This window comes from Carettochelys insculpta, chromosome 26 (genome assembly GCF_033958435.1).
Source record: "Carettochelys insculpta isolate YL-2023 chromosome 26, ASM3395843v1, whole genome shotgun sequence".
Taxonomy (NCBI): Eukaryota; Metazoa; Chordata; order Testudines; family Carettochelyidae; genus Carettochelys; species Carettochelys insculpta.
The window spans coordinates 14316303-14343070 of NC_134162.1; the positions used below are offsets into that span (position 1 = coordinate 14316303).

The 26768-nt window shown below is 42.1% G+C and overlaps 1 protein-coding gene across 1 annotated transcript; it reads left to right on the plus strand.

Annotated features, from left to right (window-relative positions):
* The first annotated feature begins 4405 nt into the window (after positions 1-4405).
* Positions 4406-15320, plus strand: DDX20 (DEAD-box helicase 20). The gene is made up of 11 exons (XM_074977589.1): positions 4406-4602; positions 5007-5101; positions 5849-6017; positions 7866-7980; positions 8100-8242; positions 8911-9049; positions 9526-9584; positions 11074-11156; positions 13239-13344; positions 13433-13534; positions 13958-15320. The coding sequence occupies exons 1-11, from the start codon at positions 4413-4415 to the stop codon at positions 15097-15099; spliced, it is 2343 nt and encodes a 780-aa protein (XP_074833690.1). The 5' UTR covers positions 4406-4412; the 3' UTR covers positions 15100-15320.
* The last annotated feature ends 11448 nt before the right edge of the window (positions 15321-26768 follow it).

Below are 26768 nucleotides of genomic sequence, written 5' to 3' on the forward strand. Positions count from 1 at the left end.
AACTTGTTGCAGCTCAGGAGTTGTGATGCTTTCTGGGTAATGACAGCAGATTTTTCAAGAGATGCAGCTGCATGGTCTTGTGCTTATGTCAGGTGATTGTAAACCTGAAGACATGATAGCTATTTCTAATACTTCCAGTGGATGACTGCATCACTTACACTTACACTCCTTCCCAAGTAGTAGTTTCTTTCTTTCTCCCCAAATACAAGGACAGAACAAGCTCAACTACTCTTCAGGGAGTGCTAAACCAAGTTGTGTTCAAGCTTCATAGGTTCTGGGCTTGTCACTGCTGATGGGCTTTGAACGCAAGTCTCATACAATTATTACTGCTGAGGGAATTCTGCACATGCATAGAATTTATGTCCCCTGCAGATTTCTTTGTTCCCTCAAGAGAAAAATAACAAGAGTGATCGTGTGCCCCTCTCCTGCAGCATATTTTGGGTGCCCAGGGCAGCCATCAGAGAGGCAAATCTTTGTGGGGCAGGAGGTATGAATAGGGAAGACCAGAGTAAGGGAATTAGCTCAAATGGTAGAGTGCTTGCCTAGCCTCTGGAAGGCATAGGGTTTGTTGCTCACATTCTCCAGTAGCAGGGGAAGAGGTTGTGGAATCTCCATCATTTTTTTTCCTTGACAGAATGAGGCATAATGGTCTCAAGTTGGGGACGGGGAGGTCGAGGTTGGATATCAAGAAAACTATTTCACTAGGAGGGTGGTGAAGCTCTGTATGGGTCACCTAAGGAGACAGTAGAACCTCCTTCCCTGGAGGTCTTTAAGTCCCAGCTTGACAAAGCCCTGACTGGGATGATTTAGTTGGGATTGGTCCTGCTTTCAGCACAGGGTGGGACTTGATGACCTTGTGAGGTCTCATCCAATCATATGATTCGATGACTGCTGGCTCCTACTCTGTGCCAGCCTCAACTACTAGTCCCCACTGGGCTGGGGAGGAGAGAACTACCTCTTCCCCTATATGACATCCAGGGCCAAGCCAGACCCACTCCTAGATTTCTACCCAGTCTGCAAGAAGCTCTGCAAACTCTCCACAGCTCCTGCACCCATTACTCCTCAGCTGTAAGGGAAAGGATCCCTGTAATGGGGACTGTTCCCCTTCCATCTAACCCTCGTACACCCAGACCTCCTCATTCCCACATCTCATCAAGCCTCAGCCCTTGAACTGAGAAACCCACTGATGAGCCCCAGTTATCCTGCACCTCAACCATACCAGCAAGCAACTGCACCCACATCTCCACCCTGCTGAGTCGCACTGTACCAGCATCTGGATGCTTCAGTTAGTCTTAAACCCAGAGACCCCCCCGCCCATCCCTTATCACCTTCACCTGGACCCTCTGCAGTATCTCTTTACCATTGCACCCCAAACTTGCTCTACCAAGCCCCTGTGCATTCAGATCTCCCCACACTCAGATCTCCCGCTGAGCTGCCTGCACCCAGATTTCCCCACACAGAACTCTCTCAATTCACAGCTGAATCCCCCAACACTAAACCCTTCAACACTTGACTCCTGAGCCGTGTCTACACGTGCACGCTACTTCGAAGTAGCGGCACTAACTTCGAAATAGCGCCCGTCACGGCTACACGCGCCGGGCGCTATTTCGAAGTTAACTTCGACTTTAGGCGGCGAGACGTCGAAGTCACTAACCCCATGAGGGGATAGGAATAGCGCCCTACTTCGACGTTCAACGTCGAAGTAGGGACCGTGTAGTCGTTGCGCGTCCCGCAACTTCGAAATAGCGGGGTCCGCCATGGCGACCATCAGCTGAGGGGTTGAGAGACGCTCTCTCTCGAGCCCCTGCAGGGCTCTATGGTCACCGTGGGCAGCAGCCCTTAGCCCAGGGCTTTTGGCTGCTGCTGCGGCAGCTGGGGATCCATGCTGCAGGCACAGGGTCTGCAACCAGTTGTCAGCTCTGTGTATTTTGTGTTGTTTAGTGCAACTGTGTCTGGGAGGGGCCCTTTAAGGGAGCGGCTTGCTGTTGAGTCCGCCCTGTGACCCTGTCTGCAGCTGTGCCTGGCACCCTTATTTCGATGTGTACTACTTTGGCGTGTAGACGTTCCCTCGCAGCGCCTATTTCGATATGGTGCCGCGCAACGTCGAAGTTGAACATCGACGTTGCCAGCCCTGGAGGACGTGTAGACGTTATTCATCTAAATAGCCTATTTCGATGTTGCTACATCGAAATAAGCTATTTCGATGTTGGCTTCACGTGTAGACGTAGCCCTGCTTTGCTGAGTCTACCTGCCCACACCTAGGGGCAAGTCCTGTCCTAGCACTGTACCAGGGTTGGGTGTGACCTCACTGCTCAGTCCATGTACCAGCTGAGAGCTGCACAATGATCTCCCACCTTTGTGCAGCTAGTGGCCTGTGATCCCCAGTGCCATGCTGAAGCCTCCACATTTATTCGATAAATAACATTGGCAAAATTTTAACATATTGTTCACATAATATAAATTTTTAGGCACAGAATTTTTAATTTTTTGGCACTGCAGGCTTTTGGGAGTACATTTGAACTCTGGGGATGATGCAGTATCCCAAGGGATGCTGACAAGATTGCATATATCACTGTGTAGTAAGAAATGCTGCTTGTGGAATATCTGGTCTGGAAACAGTAACTACAATCCCACTGTGTGGATCCATTCATTCTACACCTCCCATATCTTCCCCAAGGCTCCTTGTTTTAACAGCAATCAACTTTACAAAGCAACTGTGCACCACTTGGATTGAAAAGAGAGGGAAAAAAACCCCCAAAACAAACAAATCAGATTTTTAAAATATTTTTATTTAGGGCCCTAGAGGGCTGGTAATGAACCCTTTGGTAATGAACCCTGTAGAATTCCACATTCTTAGCTTGCTTGTTCAAATGTGGCCCTGTCAGAACTCATCATCAGATGACAGATTTTCAGTAGTCATTGTGAAATCAGGTGGTTGGTATCTGCGAATTTCTAGGTGGATAGGTGTTGAGATCACAGAACCCACTGTGGCTCAGCATCACATATCTGCCCAGCATTGGCGGTGGCAGTCTGAGCAGAGAGCCCAAAGTCAGAACTGGCCATAGACTGAATTCATCTGAGGGATTCAGCCATCACATGAGTGAGGCACATTGGTGGGGAGTAGCAAAAAAGTGCGTTGCTGCTCCTGTTTGTACATTTCCTTCGACTAAATCAAAGATTTTGGTTTCTGAGGCTACCACACTGTATGTTTTACTAAATTCAGGCCTTAAACAAAAAGCCAAATTGCCATTCTGTCTCCCTGTTCTCTTCGGCAACAAGAGGAGACTTTCCCCACCGCTCCCACGGGAGATCCTGCGAGCACTCTGCCATTCTGTCATACGCAGAGTTCTGGTTAAGCTATGCATTTAGGTCCCAATCAACACAATATGTGCAGTGGCAGCACCCTCTGCTGACAAAAGAAGTGTTCACATTTTATGCAGTTATTCCAATCTGCTCTTTTGCAGGGCAAATTAGGAACACTGTTATGTGCATGTCAGACCCCAAATACTGGAGCAACCAGGTGGGCGAGGACACGTCTCAGTGGGGACCAGTTTCTATTGGTGAGAGATGTTTTTGAGCTATCCCAAACTGCCACGCTCCCTTTGGCTCTGGAGATTAAGATCATAGTAATTAGAGGTAGAAAATAATACGTAACGGTCAAGAGTTTCTCCACACAAGAGCGGAAGGCGGACGCAGACAATGCTGCGGCGCAGGCCCCTGCCAGCAGAGTGCACTGCTCCCGGCCACCGTGTCAGAGGCGTAGCCTTGTTCGCCGGTGGCTGCACGCACGAGAAGTCTGGTGGCACCTTGAAGACTAACAGATTTATTTGGGCATCAGCTTCTGTGGGTCAATCCACGTGGGCTGACCACCGTAGCCAGATTTGGGGAGCGCTCACAAAGGGCAGCACGTTGTGGGGGGGCACGTGGGGGTGCTCTGGGGTGGGGCAAGTGTGGGATGTCCTGTGTGGGGGACTCGGGGGTGCCTGTGAGGTGGGAAGGGGAAAGTGGGGGGTGGCTCAAGGGGCGCCAGGCAGGTGGAGAGTACCCTGCGCTACGGGAGGCAAGTGTGGGATGCCCTGGAGAGGACGTGGGGGGTGCCCTGTGGGGTGGCGGTAGGTTGGCTACCTCTATATTCCCCCCACAATCTCCTGCTCCCCTTTGTCCCCCCATAGAAGCCACCTTGTTCCCCCTCCTCACTTTCCAATTGCCTCTCTCTGCTGTCAGTCCCCAGGAGGCAGGGGTCTGTCACCAAATCACACCCCCCCCCTCCGAGCCTACAATGGTTCCTTCCATCGCTGGCGGTGTCCGGGCAGCGGGGCTGCTGATAAAGTTTTTCTCGGTGGTGCTCTCCTCGGGTCCGTGAGGCTTTGTGGCATCTCGCGAGAACTCGACTCCCCACCGCTCTTCTCACGATGGCGGTGCCCGCCGCGCCTCCGGCGGAGTGCAGGTTGCGCACGCGGGACGTGCTGATCCCCGACGGCCCGGCGGACTTCGGGTCGCTGCTGCTGTCGGCCCCGGTGCTGGCGGGGCTGGAGGCCGCCGGGTTTCTAAGGCCTTCCCCGGTACAGCTCAAGGCCATCCCGCTTGGGCGCTGCGGCCTCGGTGAGGCGGCGCGCGGCTCAGGTCGCCCCCGGGGAGAGTTCGGTTGGGACCTGGGGCGGTGGTGGGAGGGGAAGGAAAAGGGGGTCCCCGGTGGGGGAGGGGAGGGGAGCTGGGGGGGATTCCTGGAGGAAGGAGGAGGGGGTCTCAGTGGGCGGAGGGGAAGCTGGAGTGGGGGTCCCGATGGGGAGGAGGTTTTGGAGAAAGGTGTCTCGGTGGTTGTGGGGGAGGGAAGAGCCGTGGTTTGCTTCTCCCGCACAGGATGGGCTGGTAAAGGCTTGGGCCCTGTCCGTGTGCAGGGAGTCCCAAATCCGGTGTGAAATCCCTAACACAAGGGCATTGCCCAGGAAAAAAACAAACAGACTTTTTCTGACTGTTGCCTCATTTGAGCTTTTCAAACCTTTCAGATCTCATTGTGCAGGCCAAATCTGGAACTGGCAAAACCTGTGTGTTCTCAACCATTGCCCTTGATTCTCTTATACTGGAAAACCCAGCAACCCAGGTGAGATCTCTGAAGATACAGTGTGGCTTGGGGATATTTCCAGGTCCTTGTCTAAGCTACCTCAGTAGTTCCACTGAGGTCCATCTACAGCACAGGATATTCATCAATTTAGACTGGCTGGTGGGGCAGTCTACATTTGATCTTCGCAAGAAGGCCTAAATTGATAAATCTGGGCTTGTTATATGCGGATTTTCTTGTATTTTGTTGTTTAATGTGAGAGTCTTGCTGCCAAAAGCTCCTATTGGGAATGCAGTGCTGCTGTGATGTTGATTTATTTTGTGATTTGTATTGGTAATAGATTGATCAGTTTTAATGAAATAGGTGGGGGGCCCGAAGGGAAATATCCATGCTTCCTTGTTTTGTCATTTTTAGGTTTTATAAGCACAAAAACTTACCTTGTTGGCTTGACAAACTTAGTATTAGCAGTATTTTCTTAAAGCAAGCATGCTATTGACTGCAATAGTAGATTTCCACCTATAAAATTCTATCAGTGTGTTTCAGGTATACTCTAGAGGGGAGCTTTTATGGGGGCTAAAAGAATTCATTCTCAAGTTATTGATTTGCAAGTGAAGGAGAACCTGGACTTGATTGCCAGTACGTGTTACGCAAGGCGTGAAACCATTGAGAGTAAAAATGTTGTCATTTACAGCCTAAGCTATAGTGAAATCAGGGATGTAGATGTAAAGACGGCATCTAATTCACTGAGTCATCACTGTCACTTCTAAGTCTAATTCTTTATTTTTTCAGATCCTGATCTTAGCTCCTACAAGAGAAATTGCAGTGCAGATTCATGCAGTTATCACAACTATTGGAATCAAAATGGAGGGCTTGGAATGTCATGTCTTCATTGGAGGAACACCTTTAAACCAAGATAAAATGAGACTAAAAAAGTGTCACATAGCTGTAGGTTCTCCAGGTAAGAACACACTTTATTCACTCTGTCACAATTCAGCGAGACACTTTTTCAAGAGTACAGTAATTGGTACATAGATGCAGCCTTGATTCTTGACCCATAATCATAGGGGACAGTTACAAAGTCTGAAGTTAAAGAACCTTGGAGCAGAGAGGTATTTTTAGTGAGTGATTAATTTGAATGTTTTTTTAAAAGGTTTAAGTATGTGGGCTATGTAATGACTTTTTCATTTAACATAAGAATGGCCATACTGGTGCACACCGAAGGTCCCCCTAGCCCAGTAGCCTGTCTTTCAACAGTGGCCAATGCCAACTGCACTAGAGGGAATGAACAGAGCAGGTAGTCATCAAGTGATCCATCTCTTGTTGCCCATTCTCAGCTTCTGGCAAACAGATGCCCAGGACACCATTTCTGCCCATCATGGGTAATAGCAGTTGATGGACATGCCCTCTCTTTGGAACCCTCTTGCAGTCTTAGACTTCACAACATCCTCTGGCCAGGAGTTCCATGGGCTGACTGTGTTATGTGAAAAAATATTTCCCTTTGTTTCTTTTAAATCTGCTACCTGTTTCATATGGTAACTACTTGTTGTTCTGCTATGGGAACAAGTAAATAACTTGCCATTATTGACTTTCACAACACTGGTTGGATTATAAACTTTTATCATATCCCCCACTTAATTGTCTCTTTTTCCAATTTGAAAAGTCCTAGTCTTATTAGTCTCTGTTTATATGGCAGCCGTTATTATTGCCCACTCCTGATCTTTTTCCAATGCCAAGTTTTCTTTTGTGAGATAAGGTGACCATGTCTGCATGCCGTATTCAAGATGTGAGTGTACCATGGATTTGTAGAGAGGTAGTAAGATATTCTCTGTCCTATTCTCTATTTGCTAACCCATTTTTAATGATTTCTAATGTTGTTTGCTTTTTTGACTGCTGTTGCGCTTAGTCATTTTCAGAGAACTATCCACAATGACTCCATGATCTCTCTCCTGCTAATTTAGTCGTCGTGATTTTATACTTAGAGTGGAGGTTGTTTTCCAATATTCATTACAGTAGCGTCTCAGCATTTGTGAGGGTTTGGTGCTGAGAACCCTCATGAATGGTGAATTTCGTGAATAGCATTTTACCCCATGGGGGAGACAGGAGTCTTGGCTGCTGAGCTGCTCCATCCTTCCCCCTTGACAGAGGGATCACCTAAGCCTGCTGTGGCAGCGGTGGCTGGAACTGAGCTGCTCCTTCCCTCCCCCGACAGCGCAGTACCACCTTGGGGACAGGGGTGGCAGGGTCGGAGGAGGCTGCCTCGGTGCTCAGGCTTCATGTGCAGAGCAGCCCAAGATGTCTTAGTTGCCCACCCTACTTTTGCTCATGCTGTCATGTGCCAGGCCCTCACACATGTGCATTGAGCTCTGGAATCTGCTGCCCTCTGCTTGGCTCCTGAGCTCACTCATTCAAAGTCACCAGACATGCCCAAGCCCTTTGGTGCTGCTGGAACTAGGCAATACCCCATCAAGAGAGGGAGGGAAAGAGTGGCTCAGCTCCAGCTGCCACAGCAGAGCCAGATGGTTCCCCTGTCAAGGGAGAGGGCAGGAGTGTTTCATCTCCAGCCGCTGCTGCCGCAGCAGCACCAGGTGATTTCCCCCTGCTCATGGATAATTGAATTTGCAAATGTTAAAGTTGTGAATGTCATCACTTTCCTGTATTTTGCATTATCAGCGTTAAAATTCATCTACCATTTTGTTTCCCACTCACCTAGTTTTGTGAGATGATCGTGTTTTGTCTTGTCTCTGACTAGATTCTTTGCATAAATATTTTTGGAGCTCAAGTTCCTTTCTTGTCTCTTCTCATGTAGGTCGAATAAAGCAACTCATAGAGTTGGACTGTTTGAATACAGCAAGTATCCGCCTATTCATTCTTGATGAAGCGGACAAGCTTCTGGAAGAAGGCAGTTTTCAGGAACAAGTCAAGTAAGAACAGTGCTAGTGTTTCTTACACGCCTAGCAATAGTTTAACATGCAAAATCTTTCAACTTTAAAACATGCATTATGTCAGGTATGTTCACTCTGAATATCCGTCTTTTTCTTAGCTGGATTTATTCTTCTTTGCCAGCCAACAAGCAGATGTTGGCTGTTTCTGCTACCTACCCTGAAACATTGGCTAAAGCTTTGACCAGATATATGAGAGACCCTACCTTTGTGAGGTTAAACCCTATGGACCCAAGTCTGATAGGTATGTTGAAGATGCACATCCATAACTTAAATGGCTTTATGCAAATCTAAAAATGTTATTTAACCTTCAGATACAAGTCTAATTAGTAAAAACAGTTTTAAAATACTTGGTTTAACACTTTTATTTGTATGTTCCTTGATGGTTTGTTCAAAGTGCTAATACTCAAACTTATGTTATCCATCGTAGGGTCTTTGGCTTTTTCTCTCTGTTTTATGATTTTTTTGCTGTAGCTTGAAGAAAAGATTCTAAGCTTTAAAGAAAAATAGCTTTCCAGATTTCCCATTCAGAAAGTGACTCTTTTGTTAACCAGTATTTCCCAAATAATAGGCAATCCTGTGGCACCTTAGAGACCAGCATATTTATTAGGTCGTGAGCTTTCATGGATAAAACCCATCAGCAAAAGCTCATGACCTAGTAAATGTGTTAGTCTCTAAGGTACCACAGTGCTGTTTTGTTTGCGAAGCTTCAGACTAACACAGCGACCCCATGGAGATGATTTAATTTCCAGTTCTTTAGTATTCTTATTCTAGCTTCAGCTACATATTTGGGACAATATTTTTTTATATCAATTGGTTGCTAGCTTTGTGAGTTTTCCTTACCATGGTACTATTTCCTTACATGGTACAAAGGTTACTATTAACCTTACCATGATATAATTTTTTGCACAGGGCTGAAGCAGTATTACAAAATAGTGAATTCTCATTCACTTCCTCATAAGACTTTTGAGGAGAAGGCGCAGCACTTGCAGGATCTCTTCAGGAGGATTCCATTTAATCAGGCCTTGGTCTTCTCAAATTTGCATAGCAGGTAACAAGAACTTCTTAAAACTTAAGAATATGGTGTTTGTAGATAACTGTGAATAGTGGGCATAATATAGGCCATTTTTATAGCACTTGCATGAAGAGCCCAAGTTCGGCACAGACTTCTTTGTGAAATGCTGATGTTACTGGACCAGAGGACTTGTAGCTTGATTGGATCATATGTAGTACTAGTATGAAGGGGTAGGGGGGAAATGTTCACATCAGGGCAAATTCTGCATTTGCTGTGGGAACTGGTATCTGTGCACACTTGACTTCTGAAGTTTTGGCCAAAAGATCCACTGGTTGCAAAATCTCAGTGTTTTTGTGTCTAACTTATCAAGATGAATGGCTGATTTAAACTTTGGCTGTAAAGAAGTAAAAGTCCAGATCTGAGGCTTTGGCTGTTATCTTCAGTTTGTCATCTTGAAGAAACTGTGGAAGTACATAATTTTACTTATGGCCTTCATATGTATGTTGTATTAGGGCTCAGCACCTGGCTGAAATACTGACATCTAAAGGTTTTCCTGCTGAGTGCATTTCAGGTAAGCACATTTGAAACTTACTGCTTCTGTATGAAACTGACCTCAAGTTACAATAGAAATTTAGCCATTGGCATATTCAGGACGTAAGTGGGGATTTGTGAGCATTTATATGAATAACTTACAAATAGTTTTGATATTTCTTGCAGGCTCATAGAGTCTTTAAATATTTGCTTAATTTTATGTAACTATTAGTTCAGTTACTTCACTATGTTTTCCAGTCTGTACTAGGGAATACCATTTATGCTTTGGAGTAGGCTATCAATTAATCACAGTTAATTTTATGTGATTAACTTAAAATTTACAGTTAATCAGTTTGAATTGCATTGCTGAACAACAGAATATCAGTTGAGATGTATCAAGTATTTTTAGATGTACTTCTACGTTTTCAGTTACAACACAGAGTAAAAAGTGCACAGTGCTCACTTTATATTTTATTAGATTTATTATCATGTAAAAAGATAAAATAAATATTTTAATTCACGTCATATGAGTGTTGTAGTGTGATCTCTTTATTGTGAAAGTAGAACTTACAAACGTAGATTTATGTAACTTCACTCAAAAGCAAAATATAAAAAAATTAAGTCCACTCAGTTGTAACTTCTTGTTCAGCTGATCACTAAGAAGAACAGTTTTGTTCATATTTGCAGGAAGTATTGCTGCGTGTTTCTCAACGATGTCACCTGGAAGGGAGAACAGGCATTCTTATGGCACTTTTGTAGGGGGCATGGCAAAGTGTTTATATGTTGAATTTGATAAACATTCATATGCCTTTTATGCTTCAGCCACCATCCAAGAAGACATGCTTCCATGCTGATGATTCTCATTTTAAAAAAAAAGTACAGTTAATTAATTTACATTTGTGACTGAACTCCTTGGAGAACTGCGTGTCTCTTGCTCTGTGTTTTACTAGCACCCTGTCATATTTCATGTTATGGCTGACCAGGATGATGACCCAACACGTGTTCTTTTTAACAGTACTTTCACTGCAGATTTGACAGACCCCAGGTACCAATGTGAGGTTTCTAAAGACAGCTACAACACCTGACCCAAGGTTTAAGAATCTGAATAAAGTTCTTTCAAAAATCTCAGTGACAGGGTGTAGAAAATAATTTCAGAAATCTTAAAAAAGCAACACTCTGAGGTAAAAACTACAGAGTTCAAACCACCAAAAAAGAAAATCAGCTTTCTGCTGGTGGCATTTGAAATGTGGAGTCTTGTGGCTCTTTGAGGACCAACAAATTTATTTGGGCATAAGCTTCATCAGATGCTTTACTGTTAAAACGGTCCTCTGTTTGTTTTGTAATTAACACTAACCCTTTTTCCTGTAGTCTACCCCTTGCTATAAAAATATTTGCATTTTTATGGCAGTAGGTCAAAATATGCATTTGAAGTTAAGACAGATGATGATAATCTGCTGGGTTTGATCAGCACTAGGCTAATAACATAAATGATCTTTCTGTTTTTAAATATTTATTTTTGTTTCTTCAAGGAAGTATGAATCAGAACCAGCGTCTTGATGCAATGGCTAAGCTGAAGCAGTTCCATTGTAGAGTCCTCATTTCCACAGACTTGGTGAGGGTTTTTTTTCCGTCTGTTAAGTAGAAATAATGAATGTATATTCCAAAGATATGCAGATATGCCCAGTGTTGCTTGGATTCATAAAATAAAAACGTACGTGCTCTGTTTTAAGTGATTTGTATTTTTCAAACATTAAGAAGAAAAGTGCAGGGTTGGGGTGGGAGGATATGTTTCCTGAAGGTGCTTGCTGTTCCTCTTCCTGTCGCTGTCAAAGCGAAAGCAAAGTGCAGGAGTCATCTTCCTCCTTCCCTTCCCAGCCACAGGGAGAGGAATGTAACAAACTATGTACTTTCCCTTGCTCCCTGAGGGTGACAAAGAGCAACAGCAAACAACGTCCCCTTATGAATCTGGGGCGGGGGCCTGCAGCTCCTGCCTTCTCCCTAAAGGTGTCTGGAGGATGAAGTCTTGGGGCTGGGATAGTCCCATGGCTAGGTGGACATGCCAAGCTAGTCCCTTTCACCTGCCTGGTGCCTAGTGCAGCAGCCTGTAGCAGAGCCTTGTTTGGTTTTATGAGAAGCAGTTCCGTTCTGGGCACATCCTGTTTGCTTGGCACAGCCACACCCTTCTCTTAGTTTAAATTATGGTAAAGGGAAACTATATATAACGAGATTTGGTGGTCCTATCTCTTCCCACTTAGGATGGTGAATGGCAGCTTAGTCTAATCTGTGAGCTGCCCCCTTCATCTCAGTAGGCTGCCAAATTATGGTTGCCTAAGGTAGGGTAGTTTTACTAATTGTGCTTCCTTACCTGGAATTTGCGGGGTATGCTGATTGAACTATAGGAGCGCTTTAATTGGGTGCAGAGCAAGTGCATGACTCTCACAGTCAGTGTTGCACACAATCAGCATGCCCCCTACTTCATGTATGCTTACTTTACGTATGTGTCACTTCAGTAATCTCAGGAAAAAAATATTAGGCAGATGAAGCCAAAGGAATCTAGCACCACTGCGTATGGGCAATGGTCAATAAAGTGATTCATGGGCCATATTTAGAACCCTGATGGGCTGCATGTTGTCCACCACCAGTTTAGGAGTTCTTAATCAGACAGACAAACTCGATAAAATATGTAGTAGATGTATCAAAACAAAAAGCAGTCAAGTAGCACTTTTAAAAACTAGCAAAACAATTTATTAGGTGAGCTTTCGTGGGACAGACCCACTTCTTCAGACCATAGCCAAACCAGAACAGACTCAATATTTAAGGCACAGACAACCAAAACAGTAATCAAGGAGGACAAATGAATAAAAGATGATCAAGGTGAGTAAATCAGAGAGTAGAGAGGTGTGGGGGATGTCCAGAATTAGATTAAGCCAAGTATGTAGTGTACAACTGACTTGGCAATAGATCTAACTTAAAAGTATTTCTAGAACGTGTATTTGAAAATAACTTTGTCTCAGGGGAGCATGCATACTGCTATGCTTTTTTTTTTTTTCATTTGGAAAAGAAAACCAATTCACTCAGTATTTTAAAAAATACCTAGTTTAAATTCTTATTTCTTTTAAATTAACTTCCGATAGGTAGATTCTGAGAGGTTATATGAATTTTAGGGAAGTAAGTCTTTTTATCTTTGGTGGTGGGAACAGATATTATTTTTCTCCTTAGTATGAAACTAACATGACACATCTTTCACATTTTAAGGAGAGAAGTAGCAGTATGTTTTTGTCTGTGTCATGCGAGCATTGTCCATGACCAATTTTTTTCTTTACATTTAAAAAAATAATAAGCCAGGAAAGGTTATTTTTTTCCTGTTGTCTTCAGTTGAATGCTTGAAGTTCTGCCACCAAAAATACTACTATCCTGTATATTTTTCCTACGCTTGGAGCATATGTGCTCCCGTAACCTAATATTTCCTTCTCTTCCTCCATGGTAATTAGAAATAAACTTCAAGCTACACATTGCAGTGGAGAGTGCTTATACACTTATTTCTGGTTAATATAAGCAAGTCAGTAAATTAAATTTTTCACATGCAGTGTATAGAAATAGATGAAACTTACAGAAAGGACTTCTGAATTGATGGGTGAACAGCATCTCTTCTCTTACTAGTCACTGCTCCTTTTTTTTTTCCTCTTTCTTGAAGACATCTCGTGGAATTGATGCTGAGAAGGTGAATCTTGTCATCAATCTGGATGTGCCTTTGCACTGGGAAACATACATGCATCGGATTGGTAGAGCTGGACGCTTTGGTAAAACACTCTTGCGGGATTGTATAGCTGGAAGTGCTGCATCTGTGGAACTGGCTAGCTAATTCTTCCCTCATTACCTGTGTTGTAGGAACCTTAGGCCTCGCTGTAACATACTGTTGCCGTGGGGAGGAAGAGAATATGATGATGAAAATTGCACAGAAATGTAATCTCCAGCTTCTTCCTTTACCAGGTACAGTCTGACTCCAGAATATCTGCATTGTATTCTTTGTTTTGTTTTTAATCTGACAGTTGAATTGTCAGGTAGTCATGATGAACTATGGTTTAATATACAGAGACTGTGTGGAGTCTAGTAGTTTCCTGTATGTCTTGTAAAGAAGAGTGTTTGGTACCAACAAACATACATACATACATAGTTCGTAACTATGCGGCCTATATATTTTAAACCACTGCAATGGTACTGTTTCATTTAAAATTACATGGTAGGGACAGATTTTGAGTAAGAGTGCAATGGGAGTTGCAGAATGTGGTGCTGAGATGTTGTGGGCTTGAGTACAATAGCAGAGGGGAAGAGGAAGGAATTGTTGCTTCCTTGGGATCAGAAAGAAGTCTTGTGCTGCTTTTGACTGAATGACTGCTTTATTTTCATGTGCAGAGCCTGTACCCACTGGATTGATGGAGCAATTTGCAGAATGGGATGTAGAGGTCACAGCTGTTACCGATGCAGATGCTTCAGTGAACACTCCTGTCCTGACCCATAAAAAACCAGCGGAGCTAGTGCAACACACAAGCATAAATAGCGGTGCCCTTGTGCCTCGCTGTGATCCTGCAAGTGAAAATTCTTCCATGTCCAAGCTAAGAAGAGTTTTCAAGCAAAAGCAGCTACTGAAGGGCAGCAAAGATCATGCAAATGCAGGAAAAACTAGCAAGAGTCCAAAGACATTCAACTTCAGCTTGCAGCAGCAAAATCAAATGGCAGCAACCTGCAAAATGACTGAACAAAATGTTGATCAGCATCTGGATAAAGAAACCTTAAAAAATACACTCCCCAAAATTCCTTGCCTGTCATCGTTTAAAAACCAACCGGTAGCCCTTCCCTGGAGCTTTGCAGAGTTTGTTGAAGACTATGAATACTTCATTAAAGAAGGGTTAGAGAAAAGGGTTGAAATTGTAAGAAGCTACACAGGCCCTGGAGAGCAGTACCAGCACCCTAAAAATGGTGCTTTTGAAAAGAAAGGGATAGAAGAGATTATGCCATCAGTAGCAGACAATGCTTCATTTGAGGACACGGATAGTGATAGTAACTCATACAGTTCCGGAGCTTCCGCTCATAGTAGGGGAAACAAGTCATACTTGGAAGCCTCTTCAGATACTCAAGAGAGAAGTGATATACTCATTATGGATCAGGCTTCTCAGAACTATTCTCAAAGCATGAGCTGCTCCCTGAGCCCAGAGGAGCATCAACAGAAGACACAAATCGAAAATCACAGGCAGATGGAAAAGAAATTGGTGAAACAAAATTCCAAATGGTTTAAGAAAAGCCACCACCAGCAGTTCCTCAGTCCTTCAAAGAGAGAAGCCCAGGAAGACTGTTCATACAGCCCTCAGGATGGGAGCACTCCTGGCTTTCCCTGTGAGACTCAGGCTTACGAAGATTACTGGAAATCCTATTACCGAGCGTGGCAGAGTTGTTATGCTTCTCACTCTTACCATAGGAAATTTCATTGGCATTTTAACTGGATGGCTGCTTATCATGCTAACTCTGTCTATCTTGAAGAACTGCTGAAGACTGACTAGTGATGAGAGAGCAGCCCTTACTGCAAAGGATTTATATTTACCTGGAGGGACTGCCTGTGCTCAGAAATTGATTTACAAAAATAAACTGTTTATTTTTTAGACTGAAGTAAAAAATGACTTTTTTTGTAAGTAAATGCTGGTTAAAGGATTTATATACATTCCAGTGAGTTGGAGTTGGTGTTGCAAATACTTGTCAATAAATAGAAATTACTTGTCTTGTGCATCTGGATGTTGAGTTTGTCTTCTAAGTGAACAAAAATGCAGACTCGGATTAAGGCCAATTTATGTGTAAGAAATCACATTTAAAAAACTAAACTTAGCGAAGTATATGGGCTATAATTTTCTATGCTGTTCACTGTTTTTGTGGTATTCCATGGATGAGGTTGCAGTTGTCATTAAAAAACTGCAGAAATTGCCATTCATGTGTTGCTATCTTAATTTTCATAATGTTTTTTAGGTGGAGCAAAAACTGCTGTTTGACAATGGGAGATTGAAACTTGCTTATCTCCATTAATATATATATTGCTAATTTAAATTGAATTAATTAAAACTGTATAAATAATATTTCCACAGCTAGGTATGGTACACTGGTGATAGAAGAGGTTTTAATTATATACCAAAAAATGCAGCTATCATAATTAGACTGTCCTCCTGGGTGCAGCAGTATCAGAGTTGCCAAGCTTAAGGTAAAACTTTAATTAGAAACACAATTACCTATTAGCCTTGAAATTAATTGGGGATTCTTTATTTAGGTCTTGCTACTGTTTTGTTTGTTTTAAACCTGGAAAAAGTGAGTAAGTAAGTGGCTTAGGATAATGGTGATGAATATAGTCTTTTCTCTCTGGTTTCCGAGTTCAAATCCATCAGTAGTAGAATGCTTGAAAATGATCACTGGAAACTTTATGCTGAGTTCTCTGTGAAGTGATCTGTGTGTCAGGCCAGTTTCTAATGAATTGGTGTTGATTTTTTCAACCATCTATGGTTGATCTTGTTCTTGGTAGTCTTGGGAGATGCCAGCACATAGCTTGAAGTCCTTTTAGTGGAAGGGTTGCTTCCTATCTGTAGGAGTCAAAATACTTTTCTGGGTGGAAGCTTAATGTTTTTGCATGTACAAAACTTGGGCAGAAGACTTCTGATGGAAGGGTGTTACATTTCACCTCATCCAAAATCTAAACGGTAAGAGCTGGGATCACCAAATTTGGTATTAAGCATCCTGTTACCATAGTTTAAAGCAAGGTCGGGGTTTGACTGGGCTGGAACAATGGGATGTGGCTGGAATGCTGCTATTTTTCATATCTTGGACAGGGACGGTTCTGCTGGCAGGGATAGTTACACTGTATAATGGCCGTGGGGGGCAGCAAGGGTCTAGAAATGGGGACTTGGGACATCTATAACCCCATTAGGTCAGCAGGTGACAGGGATGGAGAAAGGGACAGCTGTGTCTATCCCCCAGCTGGAGAATATGCACCTTCATCCTCCTGTGCCTGCTGCAGCTGTTGCAGCCATGGAGAGTGCATCTCTGGCTCCAAACTGCTATGGAGAGAGAGGACTTGGGGTCGTCCTTTCTGCCTGGGGCAGTCTGCATACTGAACCTCTCCTTTCTGCCTGGGGCAGTCTGCATACTGAACCCCTCCTTTTGCATACTGAACCCCTTCCTCCTTTCGCTTCTCAGAGCAATGATTGAAATGAAGGGAAAACAAATAATTTGAGTTAAAGATTCAAAGGGTGAACTTTCTAGTAAATTCATTGTGATGTACTTTCAAGGTTGTGTTGCTGTTTGAAGACCCAGTAGGAATGAGCGCGCAAGTCCTGTGGGGTGTGTGTGGCTGTGACTTTAGTGCAGTATTGTTAAAATCACATGAGAACATATTCAGTAGTTATTGCATACTGCACATTAATGTTAAGCAATCACAACATACCTATGCAAAGGCCCATGTTCAAACTCTTACTACTTAATCCTAGAAGGCTTCAGAGAGGTCATTCATGGGAGGCTGTTGAAACGTAAGAGATAAAGTGCCTTGAAGAATGGCAGGCCTTTTGGCTTTGGATGGTTATACATAATGCTTTTACAAACCTACGCATGCTAGGTTTTTGTAAATGTATGCTTTTGATTATTTGTTATCCCATATATCTATAGGATGTATTAGTTACCTTGACACAAATATGATTTGCTAATAACAGCCAGCTTGTAAAATTCTGTGGTAAATATCTTCTTTCTTTCCTAGTCTATAATAAAATGTACAGATTGATTAAAAAGGCTCTTGAAAGTGGCACCTACCTCTTTCCCAACTACTGTCAATTCAGGCCTTACGCTCTCACTTTTGTTTGTGAGAAGGAGAAACAGTGGCACCTAGTGGGTGTCAGGGTTTACAGCAGGTGGAAGAGAGAACAAGTTGAACCATCTTTAGCTGTAATTATTGCTGCATGTTTTCAGTGAGATGGTCTAGTTTGTAGTTTTTGATTAGACTGTTCTTTAGGGGAGACATTTTGACATGGGTTTTTACTCTTAACATTTGGAAGATTTGATGGTGAGAATTTGTACTAGTGGCCAGTATGTAAAATCACCTGTGACTGTTCTGCACCTTCAGTGCATTCAGGAGTGAGTCCACTGTTTGTATGTAGAACTTGGGGAAACCTGCAGGTGAAGAACTTGCAGAATCATAGCTTCCATTTCTAAAGAAATGCACCGGGAGTGCACTATATCTACCTTCACATTTCAATGGATCATTTATATGTGCAGCCTAACTTTTCATTGAATTACACTGGTTAAAACAGTTGTTCTGCAGAGGTTTTTTGGCCCCATGCCATCAGGATAAATGAATGCTGTAGGAGGAAGACATTTCAAGTGCTTTCGTTATTAACTGAAAAGACTGTTTTGTGACTTTTTTTTTCTAAAAGCATATATTACGTCCTCCTTTCCAGCTCATTAGAACTGGAATAGAGTTCAGCTGCATGTTAGGCTATCTGCATTACTATTCCCTGGCACAGGCTCCCTCAGCGGGTTTCTCCGTTCGTGTCTTTAGTCATAAAGCAGTCAGCAATAAAAGGGTAATATTATTTTTGAACCGTAAAAGTGATTTTAAAAAAGGCAACTTCATAAGCAGTATAGCTATTCCCTTGTGTCTTTAAGTCATATCTACTGGCTTTACTGCTAAACACTTTTTGAACTATTACCTTGGCACAGCTGAGAAAGTGAAATGGCTTGTATGTTGAACTATGCCTAGTGATGTGCCATTTCCAGCAGCTGACTTTTGGTTCTGGGTGGTGCTGCCAGAGGTATAGAGCATAAGGAGCTTTCAAATTTGTGTGGAGTTTCAATAGTGGCAGTAAGGAAAATTCTTGTCATTTTAGGTCTTAAATGAGTGGGAGGGAGTTACAAGACTCGCACAATTCTAGGAAGACAGTAGCTATTTTGAGGTTATGTATAAATGCACTTGAAACAATTTTTTCTCTTGTAGGACCCATTTTGTAACCAGTATTTTTTTTCCATATTAACCCTTCCTGCACTCTGATCAGTCACGTAGCTGACACCAAACTTATTTGCTTGAAGTGAGCAGTACAGCAGTTGCTGGATTTGTTCATGTGCAACCTGTCCCCTGTCTGCTTTTCTGTGCGCTGCTCCAGCTTCAGAAGAATTTGTTTAAGCTTTTGTGGCTTTGTTTGTTTTTGCTTTGTCAAGTTCTGACTTTTTTTTTATGATGCCTTTTTCCTTCATGCAAACAAACTCTCAAGAAGGCAGACCTCATCTGACCTTATGGTGAAACAAATTTCTCCATTGGAACCAGTACTTCAGATTATGCTAACAGTAGCATTTCAAGTTTCCTTCCAATTTTTGAAGAATTGAATTGTTAATTTGAATTAATTTGCCCTTTCTATAGACTGTAGAAGCTACAAACTCCAAATTAAGTTGCCATCAAACCCTTCCTATAAACTGCAAATACAGGTTGTCTTTTAAAAATTACTGATTATGCAAAGTCCTGCAGCTCTGATCAGGGTGAAAAGAGAACAGGAATGATATTGCATTGTTATGAGACTGTTCTCCGAACCGAATTAGAATGCACAAGTAGAAGAAACGCACTGTATGTGCACTCAGAGGTAGGTGGACTTTTTAAAGGACTAAGGGTCTGAGCCATTTCTTAGCCATGACCCCAGTTGTCGAGTCAGGTTGTAACTAAGGGAGAGTCATTTCTTGAAGAGATGTGTGATGGAGAAGTTGCCTAGCATGAGAGAAAAAAGAAGCTTGACTGGGCTTTGTCTCCAAGAAGTAAAGTAGCACTTCAGTTTACATACCCCTTGGGAGTGGAGGTTGTACATAATTGTGAAATGTTTGTAATGTTTTTGGTTCTTTTCAAAAGTTTACAATTGAACATGGACTTACTACTGCTTTGCAATTTTATTAGAAGAAAAATGCAGCTCATAGAATCCAAGACTACTAGAACTGGAAGGGACCTCAAGAGTTCCTCAAGTCCAGTCCCTTGCCCTCAAAACAGGATCAAGAAGCATCTAGATCATCTGTCGTCTTGTCCATCTCCAGTGATGGAGATTTTACAGCCACCCTTGGCAATTTTTATTCTAATAATTAACCACCCTGACAGAATTTTTTTCCTAATGTCCAATGGAAACCTTCCTTGCTGCAATTTAAGCCCTTTCCTATTTGTCCTATTTTTAGAGGCTAATGAGAATAATTTTTCTTCCTCCTCGTCACACGGTTAGGTACTTGAAAGCTATCGTGTTCCCTCCAGCTTTCTCTTTTCCAAACTAACTATCTTTATTTAAATGAAACAAGCACATAGACTTTCCTTACCTTGTTAATTTAAAACAAAAATACTTTTCCTTTTTTTAACCTTAAACACTACTGTATTTTTTTTTTCCTTTCCTCTGTTGCTATTAGATTGTGTGGTTAACTGATCAGTTTCTAACCCTGGCATGTTTAACTGAGATTCCACTGTACGCTGCTTGCAACATTTCAACGACATTTAGCATAGGTCAAATATTGTATGGGCTAAAACTGAAGTATGAGAAGCTGATAATATAGTCCAGTTGAGTCGATAACTTAATCTCTCCATACTATCTAGAAGGACGGAGAAATTCAACTGTAGTTTCTTACACCATTAGTAGCTGTCTTCATAATGCCATAAGTGGAGAAACAAAGTACAAAATGCTTGAGCATTGGTATGAACAAGCCAAGATAATGAATCAGACAGTAGCCTTATGGTAAAGAGACCATTCTGAGAACTGTATAGTAAAGATGGTGTAAACAGTAAAATAGCCGTAGGGGTTAGCAGACCCTAAATCCTGTGAGTGTCTTCTATTGGCAATGGAAAACAAACACACACAGTGGAGGAATGTCTCCACCGCATCTTGTTTCCTATACAAGATCCATTGCCATCTGTTTGCAGTAAAGCAGCAATTCTTCTGCAGGGATCTGGGGATCAGAGGGAAGCCACAAGCACGGTTCAGGGGTGCTGCCAAAATAAACCAGCTGGGGGCTGACATTAGACTTAACTGAGGCCCAGAACAGAAAGCTGCAGCCCAAACCTGAGAGCCACTGCCTGGGTCTGATGGTGCATCTACTTAGCTTTGTGTGTTGCCCTGTGGCTTGGTGATAGCCCTGTATACTATCACCTAACACCAGTCCTGGCTTTTAATCTACTGCTTAGAAAAACAGGTGTGCCGTAACACAGATGGTCTGTGGAATTTTTATAGCATGTTGGAAGGAGGGGGCACAGAAAGAAAGAGGTTGAGAAACCCTATAGAAAAGAATAGAACTGTTGTTGGCCTGTAGAGAACACGATCCCACAAAGAGAGCAAAACCCAACATGGCTGGGGAAGAGTACTTCAGACTTCCAGGATTTCATTAAAAGAAAAAAAAAATCATTTCAAAAGCTATTCCTGTTAAAACAAACTTTCTGGGTCGGTGAACTCTGGTAACAGACGAAAGGGACTTTTGTGTAAGCTGACATGTTCATGTTTTATAAACACCTTAGTTGTAGTGATGGCTTTTTTTAAAAAAAAAAACCTGCCTTTAGCAAGCTTGTTCCAAAAGAAATATCCAGCATGATCTTGGTATTTGTGGCATATACTCTGTTTAATCCAGAATGGATACATCAGGTACAGCAGTGGCACAAGACTCAATACTGTAAATGATATACAAGTTTCAACATATGCACTACAAGTCAAAAAAGAAGACAACAGAAACTTAGAGTTCTTTAAAAGGGTGTTCTCAAATGAATCTACCTGTGGTTTTGTACAGTTTTTGTTTCTGTCATTTGTGATGCTTGTAAGCAAAGCCCATTTATCAAACGAAAATAGGAAACAAGGGTGAGTGTTTCTTGTAACATAAAACCTCTAAAGAAAACACCATTGCATTGGACTGTCTCACTGATTATCAAAAATATACCATCACGTTTTGTAAAATATTTCATTGATCCAAGGTATCAGCTAGAACTCCAGATATGGCTGCAACAGAGAACTGAGTAGAGCATTGTATGGTTCACTATCACCCAGACAGCAGTCTAACCGCCTAGGACTAGTACCAGTTCTAAACTTAAGGAGAAGAAACACAATGCATACATACAAAAATAAGACTGTTGACTGAACACAAGACCATAGCAGGAATTTTTCACAAATGTCTGTGTGGAGTGTGATTGATAGATGAACCTGAAATCTTTCTGACACAGTCTTGTATCTCAACTAGGAATAATAAATCCTTCCACACTGCTAGTCCCTGTCATAAGTGGATCTCTGAAGTGCTTTGCAAACATTTATTTATTTAACTTCACAGCGCTGTGGTGAGATAGGAAAGTTTTATCCCACCTATTTCACAGATGGGTAAACTTAAGCATGGAGCAGCTAAGTGCCTTGTCTGAAGTGACGTAGTAATTCAGAAAGGGAGCCAGGATTTGAACTAAGCAAACTGATCCTAAGTCCCAAATTTTAATCATTAAACCATATTGCATCTCATTCTTAATCTTATGGATCTGGAAGGAAGTTGACCATTGATGGTGTCATTCATTGTCATGCCTGTGACCTCAGTTATGATGTCACACTATTGATCAAAAAATGTCAGAGAAAACATACATAAATTTGCCCAATGAGTAAAAATGTTTAATCAGCTACCGTGTTTTCCGGTGTGGAAGAATAATTATCCCCAAAATATGATTGTGGAAAAAATAGTTGCAAATATTATTCAACCTATCTTAAAATCGAGCATACAAAGTGTTTTATTCAAAATCCTGTTGCCCTTCAGCCATGGCATGGTGACTTGTAACCCTCTTAATCCCACATTGACCTTGGTTTAATGTGGAGCACTGCAAACTATCAGTTAACTATGATTTTAAAGATTCTCAGCCAGCATTAGAACATCTGTAATAGACCAACATGATTACAAATGGATTTACATCTAAAATACTTGAAAAAGCACCTCCTCCTCTACTGAGCTGATAATATCTGAGCTCATGGTAGAAACACAAGTCCCTGCAGCCTGCCTCCAGTTACATAAATCAGAGTACTGAGTGATGGTGGCACCTACTATTTCAGGGAAGCCTTTTAAATTAGGCTTTGGCAGGGCTGAATACTGCAAGAAAGAAAATGATTTCTGAACATGGAAAAATAAATTGGTAAAATAAGTTTGTGATTCTGAATTCTTAAGTGCTTACCCACTGAAAAACTATATTTCTAATTTCCAATTTACCTTGAAAATGTGAATCCTTTGGCAGGCAAAGGCAGCCTCCTGTAAAAGAATTTGCTATCCAAAGACAAGATTGATATTTTTCAGATGTTTGTATGCAGCTGATATTCAACAAGGGTGGTGGACTATTTATTTAGCAGCTGCAAAGGGAAATATTCAGGAGTAATGGAATGAAAAATAAGGGAGTAAAAATTATGGCTCAGTGTCAGGAGAAAACTTCTTGACATGGAGATCTATTAGGCTGGAATAATTTCTCAAGTGAAGCTGTGGGAGCTCTGTACTTGGGGAGATTTATACCTAGTCTAGAAAAAGCTCTGAGAAATATTTTACAGGGAAGAATTCTGTGTTGGCACGGGTTGGACTAAATACTCTCTTTCATATTTACTTTCTATGTTTAGGTTTTGTGGCAGTTGTTTTAAAACTAGTGACTTGAATTTCTTAGGGAAACACAGGCAATAGGTCTTTCAAGGAGAGTAGCTTGAATTCAAAGTTTGAGGCAGGGAAATGCACCAATCATTTTCAATAGTGGTGTTTGCTCCTAGAAAGTGCACAGTTCTGCTAATAAGCATCAACCTAATGCCAAATGAGAAGGGAACAGACTGATGAGTAAAGCTAGAAGAAAATTTGTTGAAATTTTTTTCAACAAAAAATTGCATTTCAAAGGAAACAATTTTCTTTGGCATTTTCTGACCAAAAAATGGAAAATGTTTCATTAAAATTCCTGAAAGCACACTTTTTTCCTATATAAATGATCAGATTTTCTTTTTTAACAGACTCTAGAGTTCAGAGGGTTTTTTTCATAGAGAAAAGAAAAAAAAACAGAAAATACTGGAAATAAGTCGGGGAAAAGTCATGGACAGTTGGCAGTTTTTTTTATTGGATTTACTTGTGCGATTGTTTTGTTCCAGATGTCCTTAAAATTCTCTTCAGGAACATAATCTTTAGAGTTCCTGATTCCCTCCCCCGGGGTTATGTAGAGTACAGCAGTTCAGGTGCCTCAGGTAAGTGGGATGCTGGTGCAGGCAAATGCTGGTTGCTATACCTCTAGCTTCTCTGTGCATGGAATGCAAAAAAGAATGACTAGAGGACAGAAAACTGAGTAACACCTGCAAGGGCCCAAGGTGTAGTATTTGGATCCCAGGTCAAATCTTAACTTATGTCTGAGTGATCAAAACGTAGGGCTGGGTTTGGCCTTATCACCAGTATTGGTTTATAAATTCACGTAAGCTACTCTAGGCTGTTCCCTCTCCTTACCCTGGGAGTGCATGACTGCCAAGCAAATTCCTGTGCTTACTGAAACAAATACTCTCCCTGCCTCCTGCAGTCCTCTCTGCTCTCCACACCGCTCTTTCTCTTTAGTTTTTGCAGTTCTGTTGATCAGTAAAGCATGTGAAGGATGCTGCATTATGTCTGACTGTGTGTATGTGTGTGCTTGTATAAATCATCCTTTAGTATATATAATATGTACAGTAATGGTGGGATTTATTCTGATCCATGCTAGTTCAGTGACTGAAAAGTGCTTTCAGCACAAGGCATTGTTGCGCTTTGTAACGCTAGGAGTTCTGTTCACAGTTATTTATAGGTGCACAGATTTGCTCCCATCGCGTTCAGAGTCACATTAATGGAGGCATTAGTTTTATTTTATAAATGCTATTTTTGTCTGAAATTACTGCACTCAACCCTTTTTTATTCTCCTTCTGACACACTTCTTTCTCTTCTCAAGGATCTTTGCCAAGCCAGTGGCAGCTCCTGCTAAAGTAATACTAGAAGTGTTTAATGAAATGATAGTAACGATAGAAATGCTGCGTGCTTTTGATTAAGCAGAAAAATAATTTCTCCAATGCAGAGCATAGCAAAGGACATGCTAACTATGGCAGCCAGATCCCAGATGGCTAAAGAGAGAAACACTAAGCACTGTTTTCCCTGTTTTCATATCCCTGAGAAAAATTGTGACTGTCCAGGAAATACTTGGATTACTAACCGTAAGCTATACACAAAGTGCTTTCCAGAGGTGGCTGTCATTATTCCCATTTAATTGATGGTGAATATGAGGCACAGGGAGGTGAAGTGACTCCCTAGCAAGTTAAAGAACAGAAGGGCAGAGCTGCGATTAAAGGGCAAGGATCTGGTGCTTTGTCACCCAGTAGCTGGTCATTTGAACCCATGCAAACTGCATACACAATAGGATTAATACATTCCCAACCAGCATAGCAGCATTTTAGCCTTATATTGCCTGGGTGTAAATGATAGCGTAAGGTGCAAGGCAACAGAGAATCGGGCTTTGCTGAGGCAAAAAGATGTTTAACAGGGCAGGAGTATGATGAGATGAAATGGAAGTAAATAAAGCAAAGGAAAGATTAAGTGTGGAGGAATAGTGCTATTGGTAAAACCTATCAAACTACAGAATGCCCTCTGCAGGGAAGTAACAAAGAGACCACCGACCAAACATAGTGCTGGAGAATGTCACGCATGGAGCTATCCAGTCCTGGAGCAAGGGACCACCAGTTTATAACACTACTGACTGCTTAGCTCTAGCTTTATCATTCCTAGAAATGGGATATATAGATTACTGGATTTTTCACGGTGATCATCTGAGTCCATCTGGTACTGAGTCATACAGTAGAAATGCTGACAAGGTGGGTTGATAGTGCATAATTTTAAGTCACACAACAGCCGTACACATCCTGAGAGTGGTGGAAAGACCCATCCTTTCATTCTATCACACAGGGTTACGCTTTGAAGGGTGCTGCAGAGAGTGCTGTTAGGGAACTTAATATTTACTGTGGAGAGAAGGGAAGCGTGAAATGACTCCTCTCTATTAGACTGAAAACTCTTTGGGGCAGGGTTTGTCTGTTCAGTACTTCACCCAGTGTGGGGCTTTGAGCATCTGAGGCATTTGAGCATGATAATAATTACTAATACATTATATTGCATATTCTGCACCTGGCATGTGCTATAGAATCATAGAATACTGGAACTGGTATGAGCTTTGAGAGGTCATCTAATCCAGTCCCCTGCCCTTGTGGCAGGACCAAGTACCTTCCAAGCCATCCCTGACAGGTGTTTTCCTAACCCATTCTTAAAAATCTTCGATGATAGAGACTCCACAACCTTTCCAGGCAATTTATTCCAGTGCTTTGCCACCCTGTGCCCCAACCTAAACCTTCCTTGCTTCCATTTAAGCCCATTGCTTCTTGTCCTGTCATCAGAGGTTAAGGAGAATAACTGGATAAATATGCACTGTTGCTAATGAATTATACCTCTAATGAAAAGGTGGTCTGAGGAATGTGTAGCAGGAGGCTAAGCAATCATTTTCCACTTATTTTTCCAAATGGAAAAAGATCTTAGATCAATGAAACTCTGTTATGTCCATGTAGTACAAGACAGTATTGGTACTAGAAAGATCTCAGGGCCAGCAGTCACCCTAAAACTAGGCAGAAGAATGAAGCTTGGCCATACCACACAGCATTACAGTGTTTGTTGGACTAAAAAGTGTGTGATTTTTCCCAGAAGAGTAGAGCTGCAAAGTAAAGCACTGTCTGTACCATACCATATCCAGTGTATTCCAGCCCCCCCCGTATCCCTCTTCCTGCTCAACCGGACACATATAGTGAGTTCCTGTGCTTGAAGGGGAGGGCTAAACTTGCTAAATGAGTTTACCTACCACATCAGTGCAACCCAGATGCCACCAGTAAGCCAGTAGGAGCTACAGGACTGTGTTCAAAAGCCAAACATCTTTTCAGGCCAGGTCAGATGGTTGGCTCAGGGTTAAATTGTATCAAGTATATATCCAGACATTACTTGGCTACTATCTACAATATGTTGCATGTCCAATATTAGCCTCTCTCTCTCTCTCTATATATATATATATAAATAAGCATGGACCTAGCTTACAGGGTACATTCTATCATATTCTAATGAGTGAGGACAGCTGAGTTTAGTGCTTTCACATTCTTTGCCATTTGTGTGTACAGATTTT